General features: G+C 40.4%; 2 protein-coding genes across 2 annotated transcripts in view; both read right to left on the minus strand.

Annotated features, from left to right (window-relative positions):
* Positions 1-20,129, minus strand: part of FAM162A (family with sequence similarity 162 member A) — a 569,879-nt gene that overhangs the window by 132,575 nt on the left and 417,175 nt on the right. The window lies entirely within an intron of this gene.
* CASR (calcium sensing receptor) overlaps positions 1-20,129 on the minus strand; it is a 103,396-nt gene that overhangs the window by 8,838 nt on the left and 74,429 nt on the right. The window contains exon 5 of the mRNA XM_050781828.1: positions 7,823-8,053. Coding sequence (XP_050637785.1) covers positions 7,823-8,053 — 231 coding nt within the window. The remainder of the gene's footprint in view (positions 1-7,822; positions 8,054-20,129) is intronic.

Below are 20,129 nucleotides of genomic sequence, written 5' to 3' on the forward strand. Positions count from 1 at the left end.
GTGGGCAAGTGGGTATACATGCACACACACACATGTGCATGCACACATACACACACACACGCATGGGATTCTATGATGATCTGGGAAAAGCGCCACTACTTTCTACTACTTGAAAACAGATGAAAAATACTAAAACACTAGACAACATACTCAAAGGACCTAAGAAAGAAAATGTATCATGACCATGTTGGGTTTATGCTCAGGAGTGCAAAAAAGTCTAATGTTAGACAAATCTGTAAGTATTATTCACTGTATTAACAAATTAATGGAGAAAAAATCATATGATCACCAACAGATAAATAAAAAGCATTTGATGAAATTCAAGGCCGGGCGCGGTGGCTCAAGCCTGTAATCCCAGCACTTTGGGAGGCCAAGATGGGCGGATCACGAGGTCAGGAGATCGAGACCATCCTGGCTAACACAGTGAAACCCCGTCTCTACTAAAAAATACAAAAAACTAGCCGGGCGAGGTGGCAGGCGCCTGTAGTCCCAGCTATTCGGGAGGCTGAGGCAGGAGAATGGCGTAAACCCGGGAGGCGGAGTTTGCAGTGAACTGAGATCCGGCCACTGCACTCCAGCCTGGGCGACCGAGTGAGGCTCCGTCTCAAAAAAAAAAAAAAAAAAAAAAATTCAACACAAACCATTGATAAAAGCTTAGTAAAAAAGGAGTGGGAAGAAATATCTTTAGCTTGAAAAAGGGTACCAAAAAACCTCTTAGAGTAAACATCATTCATATAGAGAAAATATTAAAAGTATTTCCATTTAAAACAAGGATGTCCATTATCACCACTACTCTTTAACTTTGCACTGGAGGTCCTAGCTAATGGAATCAGACAAGAAAAATAAGTGCATACATTTTGAAAAGGATGGGGAGGGGAGGGGAGGGGAGGGGAGGGAATAGGACAACTCACATAATCATCTTCAACTATGGTGACAAGGTATCCTCAGAGATGTGCTCTCAGTCCTTAAGTTGCCAACCCATTCAATCACTGAATGAAAGCTAAAGGCCCTGTTTTCCAAACCCACACTAGGAATGCTTCTAAATTTTCCCCATTAAAGAATGATGGTTGCGTCCTTTCTTCCTATTTGAATATGCTTTACTTCTTTTTCTTGCCTGATTGCCCTGGCCAGAACTTCCAATACTACGTTGAATAAGAGTGGTGAGAGAGGGCATCCTTGTCTTGTGCCAGTTTTCAAGGGGAATGCTTTCAGCTTTTGCCTATTCCGTATAATATTGTCTGTAGGTTTGTCATAAATGGCTCTTATTATTTTGAGGTATGTTCCTTCAACACCTAGTTTATTTAGTTCTTAACATGAAGGGATGTTGAATTTTATCAAAGGCCTTTTCTGTGTCTATTGAGATAATCATGTGCTTTTTGTCTTTAGTTCTGTTTATGTGATGAATTACGTTTTGCAGGAACAGAAAACCAAACACCCCATGTTCCCACTTATAAGTGTGAGCTGAACAATGGGAACACTGGACACAGGGTGGAGAACAACACTGGGGCCTGTCCGGAAAGGGTGGGGGGAGTGGAGAGCATTAGGGAAAAGAGCTCGTGCATGCTAGGCTTAATACCCAGGCGATAGGTTGACAGGTACAGCAAACCACCATGGCACACATTTGCCTATGTAATAAACCTGCACATCCTGCACATGTACTCCAGAACTTAAAAGAAATAAAATGAAAAAAGAATGATGGTTGCTGTATCTTTTACCAAGGTAAAGTGAGGTTCTCTTCTATTCCTAGATTAATGAAATTTTTGTTTTTAACCTGAGAGGGTATTGAATGTTAATGGATACTTTTTCTGTGTCTGCTGACATTGTAGAACTTTTATCTTTTATTCTGCTAATGTAATAAGCTACATTTATGAACTTTGTAAGTTTGGCTATCATTACATTCCCGTACATTCACTGCTAACTCTACTAGGAGATGATGTTTATTTTATACATTGCTGGTCTATGTTTGGTGATATTTTATTTAGGATTTGAGCATCTACATATATAAAGAATATTGTCCTATAATTGTCTTTGCTTGTATTGTTCTATCTGTTTTTGGTATCAAGATTATATTATCATCACAAAATAAATTTAGTAGCTTTCCTTCTTGGTTTCTGCTAGGCTGTGAGTGCCAACAATTTCAAAATAATAACTCCAACAAGACAACTGTATTTCTGTCTCATATAAATGTCTAGGGATGTGGTCTAGAGTGATATAGCACTCCACAATGTTGGACACCTAGACTCTTTCTACCTGGTGGTTCTGACATGTTTGTCTTTGCCTCATAGTCCTTGATAGTGGCATTTGGTTTCCAGGAGGCAAGACAGAGGAAGGGATGAAGAAGAGAGCAAAGGATACCTGCAAGCACTTTCTTAAAGAAGGTTCCCAGAATCATCCCACAACACTGCCACTTACATCCCATTCTCCAGGATTTAGTCACATGGCCACACTTAGTAGAAATGAAGGCTGAAAAATGTCATCTTGAATCTGGGTAGTCATATGTCCAGCTAAAATAGAGTTCTATTTTTAAAGAAAAAGAGGAGTATAAATAATGAGGGCTGATAGCAATGTCTGCCATGCCTCTTTTTCTCTTCTTGTTAATGGTTAAGGAACAAGCTGAAGGTCACACAATGGCTTGAGACTGGAGAGCTGAGATTCGCGATGAGGTCGGTCTTCAAAGTCTACACTTTTCACTACACCAGACTCTGCTTTGTACCAGTCAAGGCTTAGAAGAATGTCTCCATCTGGGTCCTCTTACTGCATCCTTCAGCAACCATCAACTAAAGAGAAATCCTATCACCACAGGAGTGGGCTGAGGTAGCCATCAGAAAGATCCATTTTTCCAAAAAGCAGTCAAGTATCTCCAAGGCTCCTCAACAGTCTTGTTAAAGATGCCTGTCCAATTCTGGCCAAGGAAGCTCATCTGAATTCCAAGCCCCTAATTAAGGTGTCTCTTTTACTTCTTATTTGTTGCAGCAAAACAAGGAAAGAATTATTGGTAGTGTAGTGTAGGGAATGGAGCACTGAGGTCTAAGTTAGGGTCCTTGGAGTCTAGTCTCAGCTTTTTTTTTTTTTCATTTATTTTTTATTTTTTATTTTTTTTTATTATTATTATACTTTAAGTTCTAGGGTACATGTGCATAACGTGCAGGTTTGTTACATATGTATACTTGTGCCATGTTGGTGTGCTGCACCTGTCAACTCGTCAGCACCCATCAACTCATCATTTACATCAGGTATAACTCCCAATGCAATCCCTTCCCCCTCCCCCCTCCCCATGATAGGCCCCGGTGTGTGATGTTCCCCTTCCCGAGCCCAAGTGATCTCATTGGATCTCATTGTTCAGTTCCCACCTATGAGTGAGAACATGCGGTGTTTGGTTTTCTGTTCTTGTGATAGTTTGCTGAGAATGATGGTTTCCAGCTGCATCCATGTCCCTACAAAGGACACAAACTCATCCTTTTTTATGGCTACATATATATTCCATGGTGTATATGTGCCACATTTTCTTAATCCAGTCTGTCACTGATGGACATTTGGGTTGATTCCAAATCTTTGCTATTGTGAATAGTGCCGCAATAAATATACGTGTGCCTGTGTCTTTATAGCAGCATGATTTATAATCCTTTGGGTATATCCCCAGTAATGGGATGGCTGGGTCATATGGTACTTCTAGTTCTAGATCCTTGAGGAATCGCCATACTGTTTTCCATAATGGTTGAACTAGTTTACAATCCCACCAACAGTGTAAAAGTGTTCCTATTTCTCCACATTCTCTCCAGCACCTGTTGTTTCCTGACTTTTTAATGATTGCCATTCTAACTGGTGTGAGATGGTATCTCATTGTGGTTTTGATTTGCATTTCTCTGATGGCCAGTGATGATGAGCATTTTTTCATGTGTCTATTGGCTGTATGAATGTCTTCTTTTGAGAAATATCTGTTCATATCCTTTGTTCACTTTTTGATGGGGTTGTTTTTTTCTTGTAAATTTGTTTGAGTTCTTTGTAGGTTCTGGATATTAGCCCTTTGTCAGATGAGTAGATTGCAAAAATTTTCTCCCATTCTGTAGGTTGCCTGTTCACTCTGATGGTAGTTTCTTTTGCTGTGCAGAAGCTCTTTAGTTTAATGAGATCCCATTTGTCAATTTTGGCTTTTGTTGCCGTTACTTTTGGTGTTTTAGACATGAAGTCCTTGCCCATGCCTATGTCCTGAATGGTATTACCTAGGTTTTCTTCTAGGGTTTTTATGGTATTAGGTCTAACATTTAAGTCTCTAATCCATCTTGAATTAATTTTCATATAAGGAGTAAGGAAAGGATCCAGTTTCAGCTTTCTACTTATGGCTAGCCAATTTTCCCAGCACCATTTATTAAATAGGGAATCCTTTCCCCATTTCTTGTTTTTCTCAGGTTTGTCAAAGATCAGATGGCTGTAGATGTGTGGTATTATTTCTGAGGACTCGGTTCTGTTCCATTGGTCTATATTTCTGTTTCGGTACCAGTACCATGCTGTTTTGGTTACTGTAGCCTTGTAGTATAGTTTGAAGTCAGGTAGCGTGATGCCTCCAGCTTTGTTCTTTTGACTTAGGATTGTCTTGGCAATGTGGCTCTTTTTTGGTTCCATATGGACTTTAAAGCAGTTTTTTCCAATTCTGTGAAGAAACTCATTGGTAGCTTGATGGGGATGGCATTGAATCTATAAATTACCTTGGGCAGTATGGCCATTTTCATGATACTGATTCTTCCTATCCATGAGCATGGGCTTCATCCCTGGGATGCAAGTCTGGTTCAACATATGCAAATCAATAAACGTAATCCAGCATATAAACAGAACCAAAGACAAAAACCACATGATTATCTCAATAGATGCAGAAAAGGCCTTTGACAAAATTCAACAGCCCTTCATGCTAAAAACGCTCAATAAATTCGGTATTGATGGAACATATCTCAAAATAATAAGAGCTATTTATGACAAACCCACAGCCAATATCATACTGAATGGGAAAAAACTGGAAAAATTCCCTTTGGAAACTGGCACAAGACAGGGATGCCCTCTCTCACCACTCCTATTCAACATAGTGTTGGAAGTTCTGGCTAGGGCAATCAGGCAAGAGAAGGAAATAAAGGGTATTCAGTTAGGAAAAGAAGAAGTCAGATTGTCCCTGTTTGCAGATGACATGATTGTATATTTAGAAAACCCCAGTGTCTCAGCCAAAAATCTCCTTAAGCTGATAAGAAACTTCAGCAAAGTCTCAGGATACAAAATAAATGTGCAAAAATCACAAGCATTCTTATACACCAGTAACAGACAAACGGAGAGCCAAATCATGAATGAACTTCCATTCACAATTGCTTCAAAAAGAATAAAATACCTAGGAATCCAACTTACAAGGGATGTAAAGGACCTCTTCAAGGAGAACTACAAACCACTGCTCAGTGAAATCAAAGAGGACACAAACAAATGGAAGAACATAGTCTCAGCTTTTATGCTGACCATCTGTTTGGCCTGACAAGTCACCTTTGCATCCCAAAACCTCAGTGGCATCAACTTCAAATTGGAAGCTTGAATATAAGGATCTTTAAAGATCTATCTAGCTCTAAATTTAGTGCTACATTTGTAAGAAAATTGAGAACATCAGTTAAGTATAATGCCATATTAATAATACTTTGCATTTATATATTAATAGTATGATTCAGTTTATCATACACTTTTCATCCTTGATCTCATTTGATCTCAATAACAACTTTGTGAAACATGTAGGGAAGTCATTAATATATAATTTATAGTTAAATATAGATGATATTTTTGTGGTCATTTCCACAAACAGTACAGAAAATAATAGAGTAGATCCTAAGATTTGTTGAGTATCCACTGTGTGCTAGGTTTGAGGTAATGTTTCTATGGAAAAATTAGATTTAACTTGTAACTGTGTCAACTATTCCAAGAACATAAGTGACAGAATTTATGAGAGTTCCCTGTTATTCATTTATCAGTGTTTAAGCCAATGATGTACATAGCCTGGGAGAGGACATTAGGGCTATGGAGAACTGTACAGGAGATAGTTCCCTGCTGCAGTGGAGAGGAGACATGTGCCATTAGATAATTCAATTCTATGCATTAATGGGGGTGAAAGATAACCTGGATGATCCAACAGGGATAAACAGGTGGCAGTATAGCTGATCAATTTAGACTCCAGTCAGTGAAAATGCGTGATAAATTAGACAATGGTACAATTAGTGGACAGAGGAATACAACATCTGGAACCCCCAAATCTCCATCTGGAAAAGGTCATGACATGCTTATAATTGAGAACCCACCCTCTGAGGTGGAAGCTATTAAAAATGGCACACTGTGGATGAGATTCACTGTCTATAGGAGACCTTCCCAGGGGTAACCCATCTACATACTGGGTAACAGTGAAATTGTAGCATCTCATCAGGAACCTGTCCAACCTAAGAAGCATTTGATAAGAAGATGAAGTGAGTCTTTGGTTATGTTATAAAAAGTGGTCCAAGATGGTTGGGCGTGGTGGCTCACGTCTGTCACCAGAGCACTTTGGGAGGCTAAAGAGAGTGGATCACCTGAGGTCAGGAGTTCGAGACCAGCCTGGCCAACATGGTGAAACCCCGTCTCTACTAAAAATACAAAAATTAGCTGGGCGTGGTGGTGCGCCTGTAATCCCAGCTACTCAGGAGGATGAGGTGGGAAAATTGCTTGAACCTTGGAGGCAGAGGCTGCAGTGAGCCGAGATTGTGCCACTGCACTCCAGCCTAGGCAAGAGAGCCTGACCTCATCTAAAAAAAAAAAAATAAAAAATAAAAAAGAAGTGGTCAAGATGCTCAAAGGTGATAATAAGAAGTCAAATGCAAATAGAAATGTGGTGGGTCTTTTCCAGGCTTCCTGGGAGAGTTAAGAGGATGCCCTGTCTAGGATCTGTGTTCTTACAGAGGACCTGGGTTCTCAGCAGCCTGCTATATTCTAGGACACAAACATCACAGAATGGTCATCATTCCAGTGTATCACGTTTCTCTCCCTTAAGTGCAAATTGACTGAGGGGTGGGCTTCTGGTTATTAACAGGCTTCCAGATGCAGTGATACTCAGGAACACAAGCATCCTCCTCTTTGTTACAGGTCTCCTGGAGAAGGAGAATAAATTGTCCTTTTGGTTTACAGGTCAGCAGTGGATGACAGTGAATTACCTCTGTGTGAACTGTCCAGGCTGTGAGGGTGGTGACAACACCGAATGACTCAGTTGAAAACATCCAGCTCCATTTTGGACTCCAGTGTCTTTCAATGGCTGTTACTGGTCATTGAGGTGGGGACAATTCTTTGTCATGTAAGATTGTCCCACGCAGGCTGGACACTTAGTATCCCTGGACCCCAAGTGCTGAAGGCCATTAATACTTCCTGGTCATTGTGACAACCCCAAAGCAGTCCCCTCCACTCTAAAACTTGTCTCCCCTGCCCTCGGCCCAGCTGAGAGCCACTGACTTGACCGATGTTTACATTTGCTTAAATAGTTTGCTCTGGTTAGGGAAAGTTTTAGCCAAGGAAACTTTATGACTAGCTAGGGAGTCATATTCGTGAAAAATGAAACTGTTTCAATACAGTAGGAAGGCACTGGGCTCAGGTTCTGGAGATTCTTCTCTTTACACTAAACACTACGGATTTCACAGGGAGCCCCAAGATTGCAGTGGCCAGAGAGTTCAGGGAAGTGGACTCTTTATTTTGGAAGTCCAGTGGTGAAACCAAAGGCCCTCCCAAAGCCCAGCACGGTTTCCTGCCCCTGGTGGAGACATCTGGTTTTCTGATGGACAGCACCTACCTCCCTGGAGAACCCACTCCACAGGATTTTCTCCTCGTTGATGAAGAGTCTTTCTCCCTTCTTGGCATAGACGTTGTAATACCCGACTTCCTTAAACACGATGGAGCCATCCTCTGGGGAGAGGTGCCAGTTGATGATGGAATAGTTCCCCACCAGGTCACCACACTCATCAAAGGTCACCTGCTCCCCCATATTGTTGGTAAAGTTTAGGTGCCGTAGGTGCTTCAGGACCTAAAGAGGAGCAGAGAATGAATACAAGCCACATGGCTGCCACATAGAACCAATTAGGTAGGCTGTGCCCTGTACAACGACGGTAAACTATCTTGTTCCAACAAAGTGGGAGGAATGTGACTTAAGGAAGAGGCAGCTTTTTCTAATTCACACCAAAGTACTTGCCTGTGTTAGCAGCAGCCCTGGTAAGCCATGGGCTTTAATTATTATTCAAATTATAATTAGGGTAGGAAACACTTTTTTGAAGATGGGGAAAGGAAAGGAAAGGGAGACATCTCACCTGGCAACTGGCCAAGTCAAAGGTCCTGCAGGTGTGCCATCACCTGGAAGTGCCCCAGGACGGGCAGGATTTATAAGCCAGAGCCCATCCCTGGCATCTTCTGAGCTGGGCATTGGGGAAGGAGAGGAGAAATGGCTGAGTGCACTTATTCTCCGCACTTTCTTTCCCTGTGATCCTGCTGCTGTGGAAGTGCTTTGCTGCCAAAATTCACAGAGTGGGGTGGAAGGAAGAAATAGATGAGGCTGTGGGTGAAGCCCTGGCCATTATTGCTGTCAGTCATGGCAAATCCTTGAATTTTTATAAGGTTTTCTATGTCACAAAGTCTTTGCACAAAAAAGTCATCATAATAATTACTAACACATATCACATGTTAGTCATGTAAACATTTTAGATATCAGTCATTTTTACTACCATTGAGGCACGACCCTAAGTACTTTATATCCATTATCTAATCGAATCCTCACAACAAATAGTATTAAGCTGACCTTATTGCTGGGGAAACTGAGGCACTGAAAACTTTAAGTATCTCATCCAGGGTCCCAAGCCTGCACTGTTAATTGCTATACTCTACTGCAGCATCGCTAGACTCCTGGCTCTGCTTCCTCACATGTTCCTGACATCAGTCAAGAGGGGGCAGTGGGCACTCAGCCTCTTATCTTTCACGTGAGGCCAGCCTTGTGTCACTGTGACACCACATGAGAGTAAGGCAGGGTCCAGCCTGTGAGTGTAGGGCACAGCTTCCAGTGCACCTCCTGAGTCTCCAGCAGTCTTCCATTCTGAGCTGGGTTTTTTTTGGTTTTGTAGAGACAGGGTCTCACTATGTTGCCTGCACTGGTCTCGAACTCCTGGGCTCAAGTGACCATCCTGCCTCAGCCTCCCAAAGTGCTGGAGTTACAGGCATGAGCCACTGCGCCCGGCCATTTATCATTGTTTTTAAGGTACCTAAAATCCGATGTTTAATCTCACACTGAGACAACGTTTGGGCTGGGCCCATCTAGTGAATGGCCTTAATAGGCCTTTCTGAGGCGTACATTATTCTGATATGCATGACAAACACGCGGAATGAGCCAGCACCTCTCCTGTCCCACTCCACTCCAGAGATGGCACTGCTTCTTAACAATTGATATCTGTATTGACTTTATTTTTAAACAAACATTGATTTATAGTAAGGAAGATTAAATACAGAAGAGGAGTCACTTGGATTTATCCATAAGTAGCTCCAAGATATGCCTGGGGAAGGAGTCCATGATAGACTGTGTGTGCTCACAGGCATAGCACCCTGGGCGCCTCCCCTAACCTGCAGTCTGTGACCACTGCTCCACTGGCAGGCCCTGGCTGCCCTGACTTTCCACTCAGGTCTATGAAGGAGAGGGACCCCTCACTCCCTGCTAGCTGGCTCTGCAACCAACTGCTGAGCCATCCTCAAAAAAGATGGAGAATGCCTCTTACTAAGGGTTTGTGTCTTCTCCTGTGACTTCTCACCTTCTCTGATGGTTGACAACCTTGTTTGCCTTCATTTTTACTGAGGCCTTAAGGCAGTCAGTGGAGAGGAGGTGTTCTAGACATGCTCCTTTCTTTTACCTCCACCTCCACTTCCTATCCCTCCTCACTGTTGGGGTGACCTGACTTCCTCCTACCCAGAGTGGTGTACATCCTTTTGTCTCTACCCCAACACATCCCTGTCCTGACACATCCTTCTTGCCCTCAGAGGAACATGCAGTTCTGCTCTTTAATACTGCCCCTCCTCCTGCATTGCTCGAAACCTTGCTCTTAGCAGCTCGGGGGCCTTTCTGACATGGCCAGCTCATCCTTCTCCATGCCGTAATCATGCCCCTCCCACTTCCTGCTGGGGACCTACCATGACTCAGATAAAACTTCTCCAGGTAGCTTCCAAAGCCCTCTATACTTTGAGCCCATGTACCTACCATGACTGGTCAGTGCAAATGTTTCATCCTAATCATAGAGTTTCCACTATCTTGTCCACATGCCATGTATCTGTACATGTGGAAAAGGAGATGAGAAAAGTGAAGACGTAGGAAACTACCTCTTATTTGTACTTCCTATGTGCCAGTCACTCTTCTAATACTTAATACGCACTATGTCATTTAATCCTCACAACACCTCTATGGATTAGAATTATTAGTATCTTCATTTTCTAGATGATGAAACAGAGGCAGAGAAAGGTCAAGACATTTGCAAAAGTCATACAGCCACTAAGTGCTGGAGCTGGGGGTTGAATATGGCTTTTCTACAACACCATCCTACACCTCTAATATAAATTGCTTACAGTGTCCGTGGCAAATATTTGTCAGAGGTCAGTAACACACCCTTATTGAAATGCATATATAGTGGTAAAGCTGTAGTAGTTAGCATACATTTCTTCCTCCTATTTAGGTTTCAGTTCCTTGGTTCTTAACATGCCAGGCAACAAGCTGCTTCTCTCCTTTGTCCACTAGTTCTCTGCAGTGGAACTCTCCTGGCATCAAGGTAGAAGTGGGGAGGGGAACTGAACAAGATCCTTCCATAATTAGCTGGTCATCTTTCACACTGGTCAGACTGGACAGACAAGTGACTTAAAGCTCATCCCTGGCTACAAGTCTTCTGCATTATTGGTGGCATGGGCTGGAGATTTCCACCATAATCCTAACTTCAAAGGAGAAACAATCAAAAATCATTTTCTTAAAGTTTCTAAGTATTCATTAAAAAACTCACAAGACTGGATTTTTATACTATTGGAATAAATCAACTAGGAAATATTTACAAAATATTCACTGTGTGTTCTGAACTGGGCTGCAGAACTACAAGACATGGTTATCCCATCCTCATAGAGTTTTCATATGGATTAGGGGATAAAATACAAGACATAAATATTCAATGAAGCAGTAAACAGTACAAGATAAAATACAGGTAACTGCTAACTGATGGGGTATCATCTCTAAGTACAGAGAAACTCAGAGGAGATAGAAATTAAAAAGGGCTGAAATGATCAATGCAGGCTTGAGGCATAGTAAATATTTTGGCTGGGAAAGGACAGAGGGAGGGAAGGTGTTAAAAACCGTGGAACAGCATGGGCAAAGATACCACATTAGGAATAAACATGATGTGTTATGGGGCCAGTAAAGAGATCAATTTCTCAAGAATCATGTATGTCTAGAGAACAAGGGGAAATGCAGAAGATAAGTAAAGAGGAGCCAAGGCAAAAAAAGAGGCTAGATTTCATATCAGAAAGGTATGGGATTAGATAAGAAACAGGGCTGATCAAAATGTAGAGAACTTGGGATCCTCCATAGACTGCTGGTGGGGATGTAAACTGGTGCAGCCACACTGGAAAAAATGTTTGGCAGTTCCTTAAAAAGTTAAACATAGAGTTATCATTTGACCCAACAAATCTACTCGTGTGTGTATGTGTGTGTGTGTGTGTGTACATACCTAGGAAAAATAAAAATGTATGTCCACACAAACATTTGTACATAAATGTTCATAGCAACATTACTCATAACAACCAAAGGTGAGAACAACCCAAATGTTCATCAGTTGGGTAAATGTATAAATAAAATGTGGTATATCCACACAGTGGGATACTATTTTGCTGTAAAAAGGAATGAAGTACTGATACATGTTATAATATGGAAGAAGCAGCTAGTCACAAAAGATCATATGTTTTATGATTTTATTTATGTGAAACATCCAGGAAAGTCCAAATGTACAGAAGCAGAAAGTAGATCAGTGTTTGTCTAAGACTGGGGCTTTGGGGGCCTAGGGAGTGACAGTTAAAGGGTATGCAGTTGCTTTTTGATGTGGTGAAAATGTTCTAAAATTGATTGTGGCTATGGTTGCATAACTGTGAATATATTAAAAACCACTTAATTGTATACTTTAAATGACTGAATTGTGTGACATGTGAATTACATCTTATAAAGCTGTTACAAAAAGGAAGGCATGGAAAAAGACTTTAAAAATCCAAATATGACTTAATTATTGAAACTGACATTTGTAATTGGCAGGAACCTTGATAACAAGGTAGCCTCTAGGATACTTGGTGTAGCGAGTTGAGTAATGAGACATGGCAAGTCCAACTTTGGATGTGGCAGGGAGATAAAGGGTAGGCAGGAGGGAAGACATGGCAATGTAAACATCTTATCTGGAGAAGAAAGCACCCCAGAATCTTTGTGGCTAGGAATTTTGTACCTACACTTCATTAGACCAAACTTCTCTAAAGCAGGAACTGTGTTATTTCTTTCTGTATCTCCAGTGGTTTGTAGAGGGCCTAGATTTTAGTGGATACTCAAACTATGTCTTTTGAGTGCATGATTAATAGAATAGATATTAAACCTGTAGGTATCCAGCATGACTATGTGGACAAGTGGTGCCCATGAGGAGGTTTTTATCAGTCTGAGGATAAATGAGAAAAATAAGGTCAATAAGGCATCTGTATTAGCTGAAAGAAGTAGGCAGAAAATCAATAAAAATATGAGACTTAAAAGACTTGGACAGTACTATCAACCAACTTGATCTAATTGATAATTACAGAACAGTCATCCCAACAACAGAATATACATTCTTTTCAAGAACACAAAATATTTATCAAGATAAATCATATTCGGGATTATAAAGCGAGTTTTAATAAATTTAAAAATATTAATATTAAACAGAGTATGTTGACTCCAGTGGAATTAAATTAAAAACAAATCACAGAAAAATGTTTGGAAAAATCACCGGAAACTTGGAAACCAAATAACACACTTCTAAACCTGAGGGCCAAAGAAGAAATCAAAAGGAAAGTTGGAAGGTATTTTAAACTGAATTAAAATGAAAACACAGCATATCAAAATTTGAGGGATGCAGCTAATACAATATTTACAGTGAAATTTATAGCACTAAATGTCTATATTATAAGAAAGGTTTTTAAATCAATGACTCCAGTTTCCAAATGAGTAACTAGAAAAAGGAGAGCAAATTAAACTAGAATAAATCAGAAGAAAGGAAATGACAGAGATCAGAGTAGAAATAAATGAAATAGACAACAAAAATATAGAGAAAAATCACTAAAGTCAAAAGCTGATTCTTTGAGAAGATTAATAAAGTTGATGAATCTCTAGTCAGACTGATCTGAAAAAAGAGAGAAGATGCATATTTACAGTATGATAAATTAGAGAAGTGACATCACTATAGATGCTGCAGGCATTATAATGATAGTCTGAGAACATCATAAACAATATTACAAATAAAGTTACGCCAATAAATTTGACGATGTGGACAAAGTCTTTGAAAGACAAACTATCAAAGCTGACTCATATATACATAAATAGCATTCTATCCATTAAATAAATTGAATTTGCAGTTCAAAATTTTCCCACAGGCCATGCACAGTGGCTCATGCCTGTAATCCCAGCACTTTGGGAGGCCGAGGTGGGTGGATCACTTGAGGCCAGGAGTTAGAGACCAGCCTGGTCAACATGGTGAAACCTCATCTCTACTAAACATGCAAAAATTAGCTGGTGGTGGTGGCTCATGCCTGTAATCCCAGCTACTCGGGAGGCTGAGGCAGAAGCATCTCTTGAACCTGGGAGGCAGAGGTTGCAGTGAGCCAAGATCACGCCACTTTACTCCATCCTGGGTGACAGAGTGAGACTCCATCTCAAAACAAAACAAAACAAAACAATCCCACAAAGAAAACCAACTAAAGGTGGCTTCACTGATGAGTTCTGCCAAAGATTTAAGGAAGAATTCATACAAATTCTACAAAAGTCTTATAGAATATCAAAAAAGGAGTCAATATTGCCAAACTCATTCTGAGGTCATCATTACTCAGACACCAAAACCAGGCAAAGATATTACAAGAAAATAAAACTATAGACCAATAGTCCTCATGAACACAGAAGCAAAATTTCTTAACCAAATTTTAGTAAATTAAACATACAAATACATGTACAAAAAGGAATATACATTATGACCAAGTAGGATTAATCCCAGGAACGAAAGATTGGTTTGACATTCAACTACATTAATATACTACAAAAGAAAAACCACATGCTTTTCTGAATAGATACAGAAAAAGTACTGATAACATCCAACTTCCATTCCTGATAAAAGCTCTCGGCAATATAGGAATAAAAGGGAACTTCCTCAACTCTGTAAAGGGCATCTATGAATGTTAGCATCATACTTAGTGGTGAAAGACTGAACGCTTTCCCCCTGAGATCAGATGCAGACAGCAATGTCTGTTTTCACTGTATCTATACAAGATTATACTGGAAGTTCTAACCAGTTCAGTTGGACTGAATCAGGCTAAGTAAGACTGAAAATATGATCTAAATTCTAAACCCAAACAAACAAAAACAAGCAACCAAATAAAAAGGCCAAAATAATTTTTTTGAAGTTGCTTCTTTTCTTCTTTTAGGCATATTTATTAGTACAAATTAGGCTAATAAATTGTTCCTGATAAAGATTCTTAGGGGGCCTACATCAGTTAAAAATATAAGAATAATTTAAAATTTAATGGTTTCTGGATCTTTGTACCTCAAAAACCCTGTTTATAGTCTTAAAATCCTTACCAAAACATGTTTTCTTTCATGTAATTTACTTTGTTGATAATGCAGAGCTAAGTTTCAGCCCCAGTTTATGAAGTCAGCATTACTGTGGTTTGTTGTGTAAGAGTTTTCTGACCACTTCTCTGAGATCACTGATCTCCCTTATCTGTGCCTATATCTAGGTACTGTGTCACTGTCCTCTCAGGAGTTATTTTTGTCCCATTTTCTTTCTTTATTCATTTGTTTATTCAACAAGTATTTATTGAGGAACCACTACTGGCCAAGCAGGCACTGTTTTAGAAAGAAGAAATGCAATAATATTCATGATGGACAAAGAGATGTTTAATAGACTCCGACCTGATTGGTTGTATCCACTCCCAATTATTTGCACACTATACTTTCTCTTTGTGTAAGGACCGAGGTGTCAGGACAATTGGTGAACACCCAGGGTTCAAGGTAGTGGACCAGTGTCTTCACTTGGAGACCACTGGCTGATCTGGCAGCCTCTCAGGAGCTAGAAGGCATGTGGTGCTCAGAAGGCAAAACTGGTTCTTTTAGCAACTCCTGTGGCCTCTTTGGGGAACAGATCACCTGGAGCAGATGTGGCTTTCTTACTAGCTAGATATATTACTTTAGGAAAATCATTCCGACTTCTCTGGGTCTTACCTTCCTCACCTATGAAAGAATAATACTCAAGAATATTTACTGAACATAGTATACAGGCACTACCCTAAGCACTCTGTGCATATTAACTAACATTATCCTCATAATAAACTTATAAGTTTCATGATCTCTATTTCTCAGGTGAGAGAGAAAAGTGAGGCACAAGGACACTAAGTGACTGCCTGAGGTCATAAAGCAATTAGGTGGCCATTAAAATTTAAACCAACTCAGTCTGGCTTGAGATTCCAAACAGTTAACCATTACACTATACTACCTACTCACATGCAGGAGTGAAATTAGACATCTATTAAGTTGTCTATCTCTAGTTACAACAGGTTAACTGGTACAAATGTAGGTTGAGAAAACGGACATATTTTAAAAATGAAATGGTAGAGATGTGTAACGCTTATGGCAACATGAGGGGCCATAATTGGGAAAATGGTCTAACCTGAATGACATCCTGATCTCCATGCATAGCCAGGATTTCCCTATCTGGGGACTTTCCATTATTTTTTTCATCAACTTTTTTGAGGTATAATTTATATACACTCATTTTAAGTGTGTAGTTCTGAGTTTGGGCAAATGTATATGCTTGGTAACTACCACTGCCACCATCCCAAAAGGTTCTGTGGTGTCCCTTAAAGTCAGCCTCTACCCACTTGCAGCCTTAGGCCACCAATGATCTGCTTTCTTTCTGTCAGTAGAGACAGAATGTCGCATAAATGAAATAATACACTATGTACTATTTTTTTAAGTCTGTATTCTTTTGCTTAGCAGGACATTTTGTGACTCTTCCTCCAAGGAGTACAGTAGATCCTTCTCCATATCCACAAATCCTATCTACTCTTCAAGACTCATCTCCAATGATTTTTTTTTCCTTACTTCAAATCCTAACCTGAATTGTATTGTAGTATGTCCTCACAGCAGGTATATAAATAAAATCACATAAATGTGGAATATTTTCTACTCAAAATTTGTATGTCATCCACTTATAATCAATCAATTATTATGCTTACCAAGTCATATCTCTAAGTCACCTCTTTAAACATCTTTAATATTTCTTTTGGCAGGTTGACTTGCAATTTTTGCATTTGGGCATTTTATTTTCTGCATAGTATCTTGCCTTTAATTCACATAACAGGGAAGATGGAGATGAAAACCATTTCACTCTTAAGAGTAATGACAGGGAATCTTTAAATTGATAATCATTGATCCACAAAAAAGCAACATAAGTTAAAAGATAATTTAGATATCTGCCCGAGAGAGAACACTCTTTTTCTTATTTATTTATTTAGAGACGGAGTCTTGCTCTGTTGCTCAGGCTGGAGTGCAGTGGTGTGATCTTGGCTCACTGCAACCTCTGCCTCCTAGGTTCAAGTGATTCTCCTGCTTCAGCTTCCCAAGCAGCTGGGACTACAGGTGCATGCCACCACACTCAGCTAATTTTTTGTAGTTTTAGTAGAGATGGGATTTCACCATGTTACCCAGGCTGGTCTTGAACTCCTGACCTTGTGATCCAACCACCTTGGCCTCCCAAAGTGTTGAGACTATAGGTGTGAGCCACCGCGCCTGGCCTCTTTTGCTTTTAAAAATGTTTTAAAAAGGAACTGACAGTTCCTTTTAAAATGAAATATAAAATTTTACTTGAGATTATTATCCAATATAATATATTTCCAAATTATTTATTTTATTTGGGGAGTAATATGAGGGAAAAGAATAAATGAAGGGGAAGAGAAATTTAAAAAGCTAATAGAAAGATCTGAACATAGGAGAACTGCTTGAACCTGGGAGATGGAGGTTGCAGTGAGCCGAGATCTTGCCACTTCACTCCAGCCTGGGCGACAGAGCAAGACTCTGCCTCAAAAAAGCAAACAACCAAAGAAAAAGATCTGAACATAGAACATAGCATACAGACACAAAGAGACTTACAGGTTCACAAAGAAAACACCACCAAGAAAGACACATAGATCTCACAGAGGGGCAAATACAGTACACGCATGCACTTCGAAGCTAACATATTTTTTATGCCATAATATTCCCGTCTTGTGGTATTTTAGGGTATTTCCCCTAAAAGATTTTAAAGTCAAATGGTTGCTCATTATCAGCATAAATGGGAATCACCTCTTGGCACACATTCTTAGTTGCGTCAATTGAATTAAGCTGAACGCTAGAGATTAGAAACCCCCCGCCGGTCTAGGACTTCCAGCTCTTACACAGATAATGAGGGCCAGGTCACACAGATAATGAACTTGATGCTTCTTGCCCAATTCCTGTGGTAAGAGCATGGGGGAAGATGCAGGCCCAATTCCCTTCTCTAATCCCAGCCATGTTTTTTTATCTCCCTTCCATCTTCTCTGGCTGTCCCCACAATTTATCCCCCATTCCCCAACTTCCAGCAGTACCAGCAATTCCTAGAAAGATCAGCTCCATCTGACTTCCATCCTCACCATGGCTGCATGCCTGTTTTTTGACTAGTGAGTATTGGTGTGAGGTGCAGGAGAGTATGAAGCACACCTTGTGCATGATCATCCTGAGAGAAGAAAGAAGGTGATTTCGTACTTACATGACGTTCCATTCAAACTTGATGGTGGGGATGTGACTAAAGCTTGTCCAAACAGAGCCTAGAATACTTTGGCCACGGTGATTGATTCAAGAACGGGTTGTTGGCTCAAACAGTTCCCTTCAAAGGCCTCTAGGTAGTGCTGACAGGTCAAATCAACTAGACTGCTATTCACTCCTTCATTCATTCTATGAATATTCCAGCATCAGGCATTCTGCACATACAGATGAACAATACAGGCATGGTTCCTGATCTTATGAAGCTTAGAGTACAGCAAAGGAGTAGTGAAGAGAGAGCTGAGAAGGGATGTGAGGAGGGCTTGAGGGTCTCCAAGAAGAGGTCAGAAGGCAATTGTGGGTTGTATGCTCATAAATCACCTGCTAGTGCTACTTTGGAGGCATATGAGTTGATTGATATATATTTTTTTGAGGAGAGAGAAACGAAAAAAATTGCGATTGACCCTTATAACCAGAATTTTAACTAATAAGTGTCTACTTCAGTCAACTGAAGAGATGTGGAAGCTTAAGGTGGGTATATAAACATCAAAAATGAGGAAGCAAGAATGATCAGAAAGTGTGTTGTGGGAATATGATTTGAAAAGACTTCCAGGGGAAAGTAGATTTGGAAAACAATTTAAATGTTCATGGTGGAAAATGACAGGAGAGATAAAAATTGATGGCCCTTCTGGTGTGGGCTATGGCCTATGCAAAGATGCTGTGCCAAAAACTAATGAGTGATTTGTGAGGAGGTGTCACGCAGGTTGGCTTACAGGGGAAGAACTGAGAGAAGGCAGACATGGAGTTCTAGCTGGAGACTTGGATTAGATTATAGGTGATAAATTTCCATATAGGCCTTAATATTGAGAATGAATAATTGCTAGTTGATTTCCTGATGAAGATATAGGTCTTAATAATGAGAATTAATAATTGCTAGTTCATCCCCTGGCCAAGATCTCAAATTCTGGAATGCCCGCCCAACAACCTAGGTTCCTGAGGCTCAAAGGAGATCCACACCAAGCACTCAGGACATTTTGGCCAATATCCCATGTTATTCCTCCCTAGAGTTCTGATCCCATTTTCCCATCTGTGCTCTCTCCTGGGGGGATTTTGCCAGACCATGTAAGAGTCAGGAGAACATATCTTTACCTGGGCCATGGTTGGGTGAAGTGTCTGTGTAGTGGACATTTTGAATGTTGGCTGCTTTGCTTCTATTTCTTCCTCCTTTTGATAATGGCATCCTGACTTCTCACTGGGGATTCACCCCCCCCTTACTCTAAATCTATGTAGTCTGGAGGACTGGTAGCATTAGGGATGGATCCATTACCTAGGAATGGTCAATAAATGTGGTTTCTGGAACTTTTACGGGATATCTTGGGAAGTAAGGAGATCCTAGCTTCAAGCTGCTACAGAGGCTGAAAATTGCTAACCCTGGGGAATGAAGAACAGAAAGATGAGACGAAAATACCTAGCTGTACCTGGAACACTTCTGAGATTTTTAGTAACATGACCCACTACATTTCCTCTTTTTTTGTTTATGCCAATTTGGTTAGGGCTTTCTATTACACAACTAAAAGTCCCAGTTGTGACTGTTGCCTGTCATGGCTTTTTTTTTCTCTCACAGGTCCAAGCTCTGGTCTTGACCATCTGAATTTTATTTCCTTATCTGGAAGAGGAGCCATTGAAGGGTAGAACTGCCAAGTTTCCCCCTTGAAACCTGTTTTTCCTTCAACCCTACCCTTGTCTTGAAGTTTTTTCGAGTTGGGGTCCTCCTTGCACTGGACATGAAAGGTAAGAAAGAAAAGATGATAGTATCAACCACCTAAAAGATTGTCCCCTTACTCCTCCTACTTAAAACCCTACACCTTAGCATCATCACTCCTGAAGACTTTAGAGTTTCTGACCTTTATTACAGCACCTCTATCTTGACAGGGTAGGGGTTCCATGTGAAGAAGGAAGCTCTGAGTACCCCACAGAAGTTAGAAATTTTAGCCAACAGTGATGGTTGGGTGAGAGGTTCCCATAAAAGAAGGGCTGAGAACTTGTA

This window comes from Macaca thibetana, chromosome 2, assembly GCF_024542745.1.
Source record: "Macaca thibetana thibetana isolate TM-01 chromosome 2, ASM2454274v1, whole genome shotgun sequence".
Lineage (NCBI taxonomy): Eukaryota > Metazoa > Chordata > Mammalia > Primates > Cercopithecidae > Macaca > Macaca thibetana.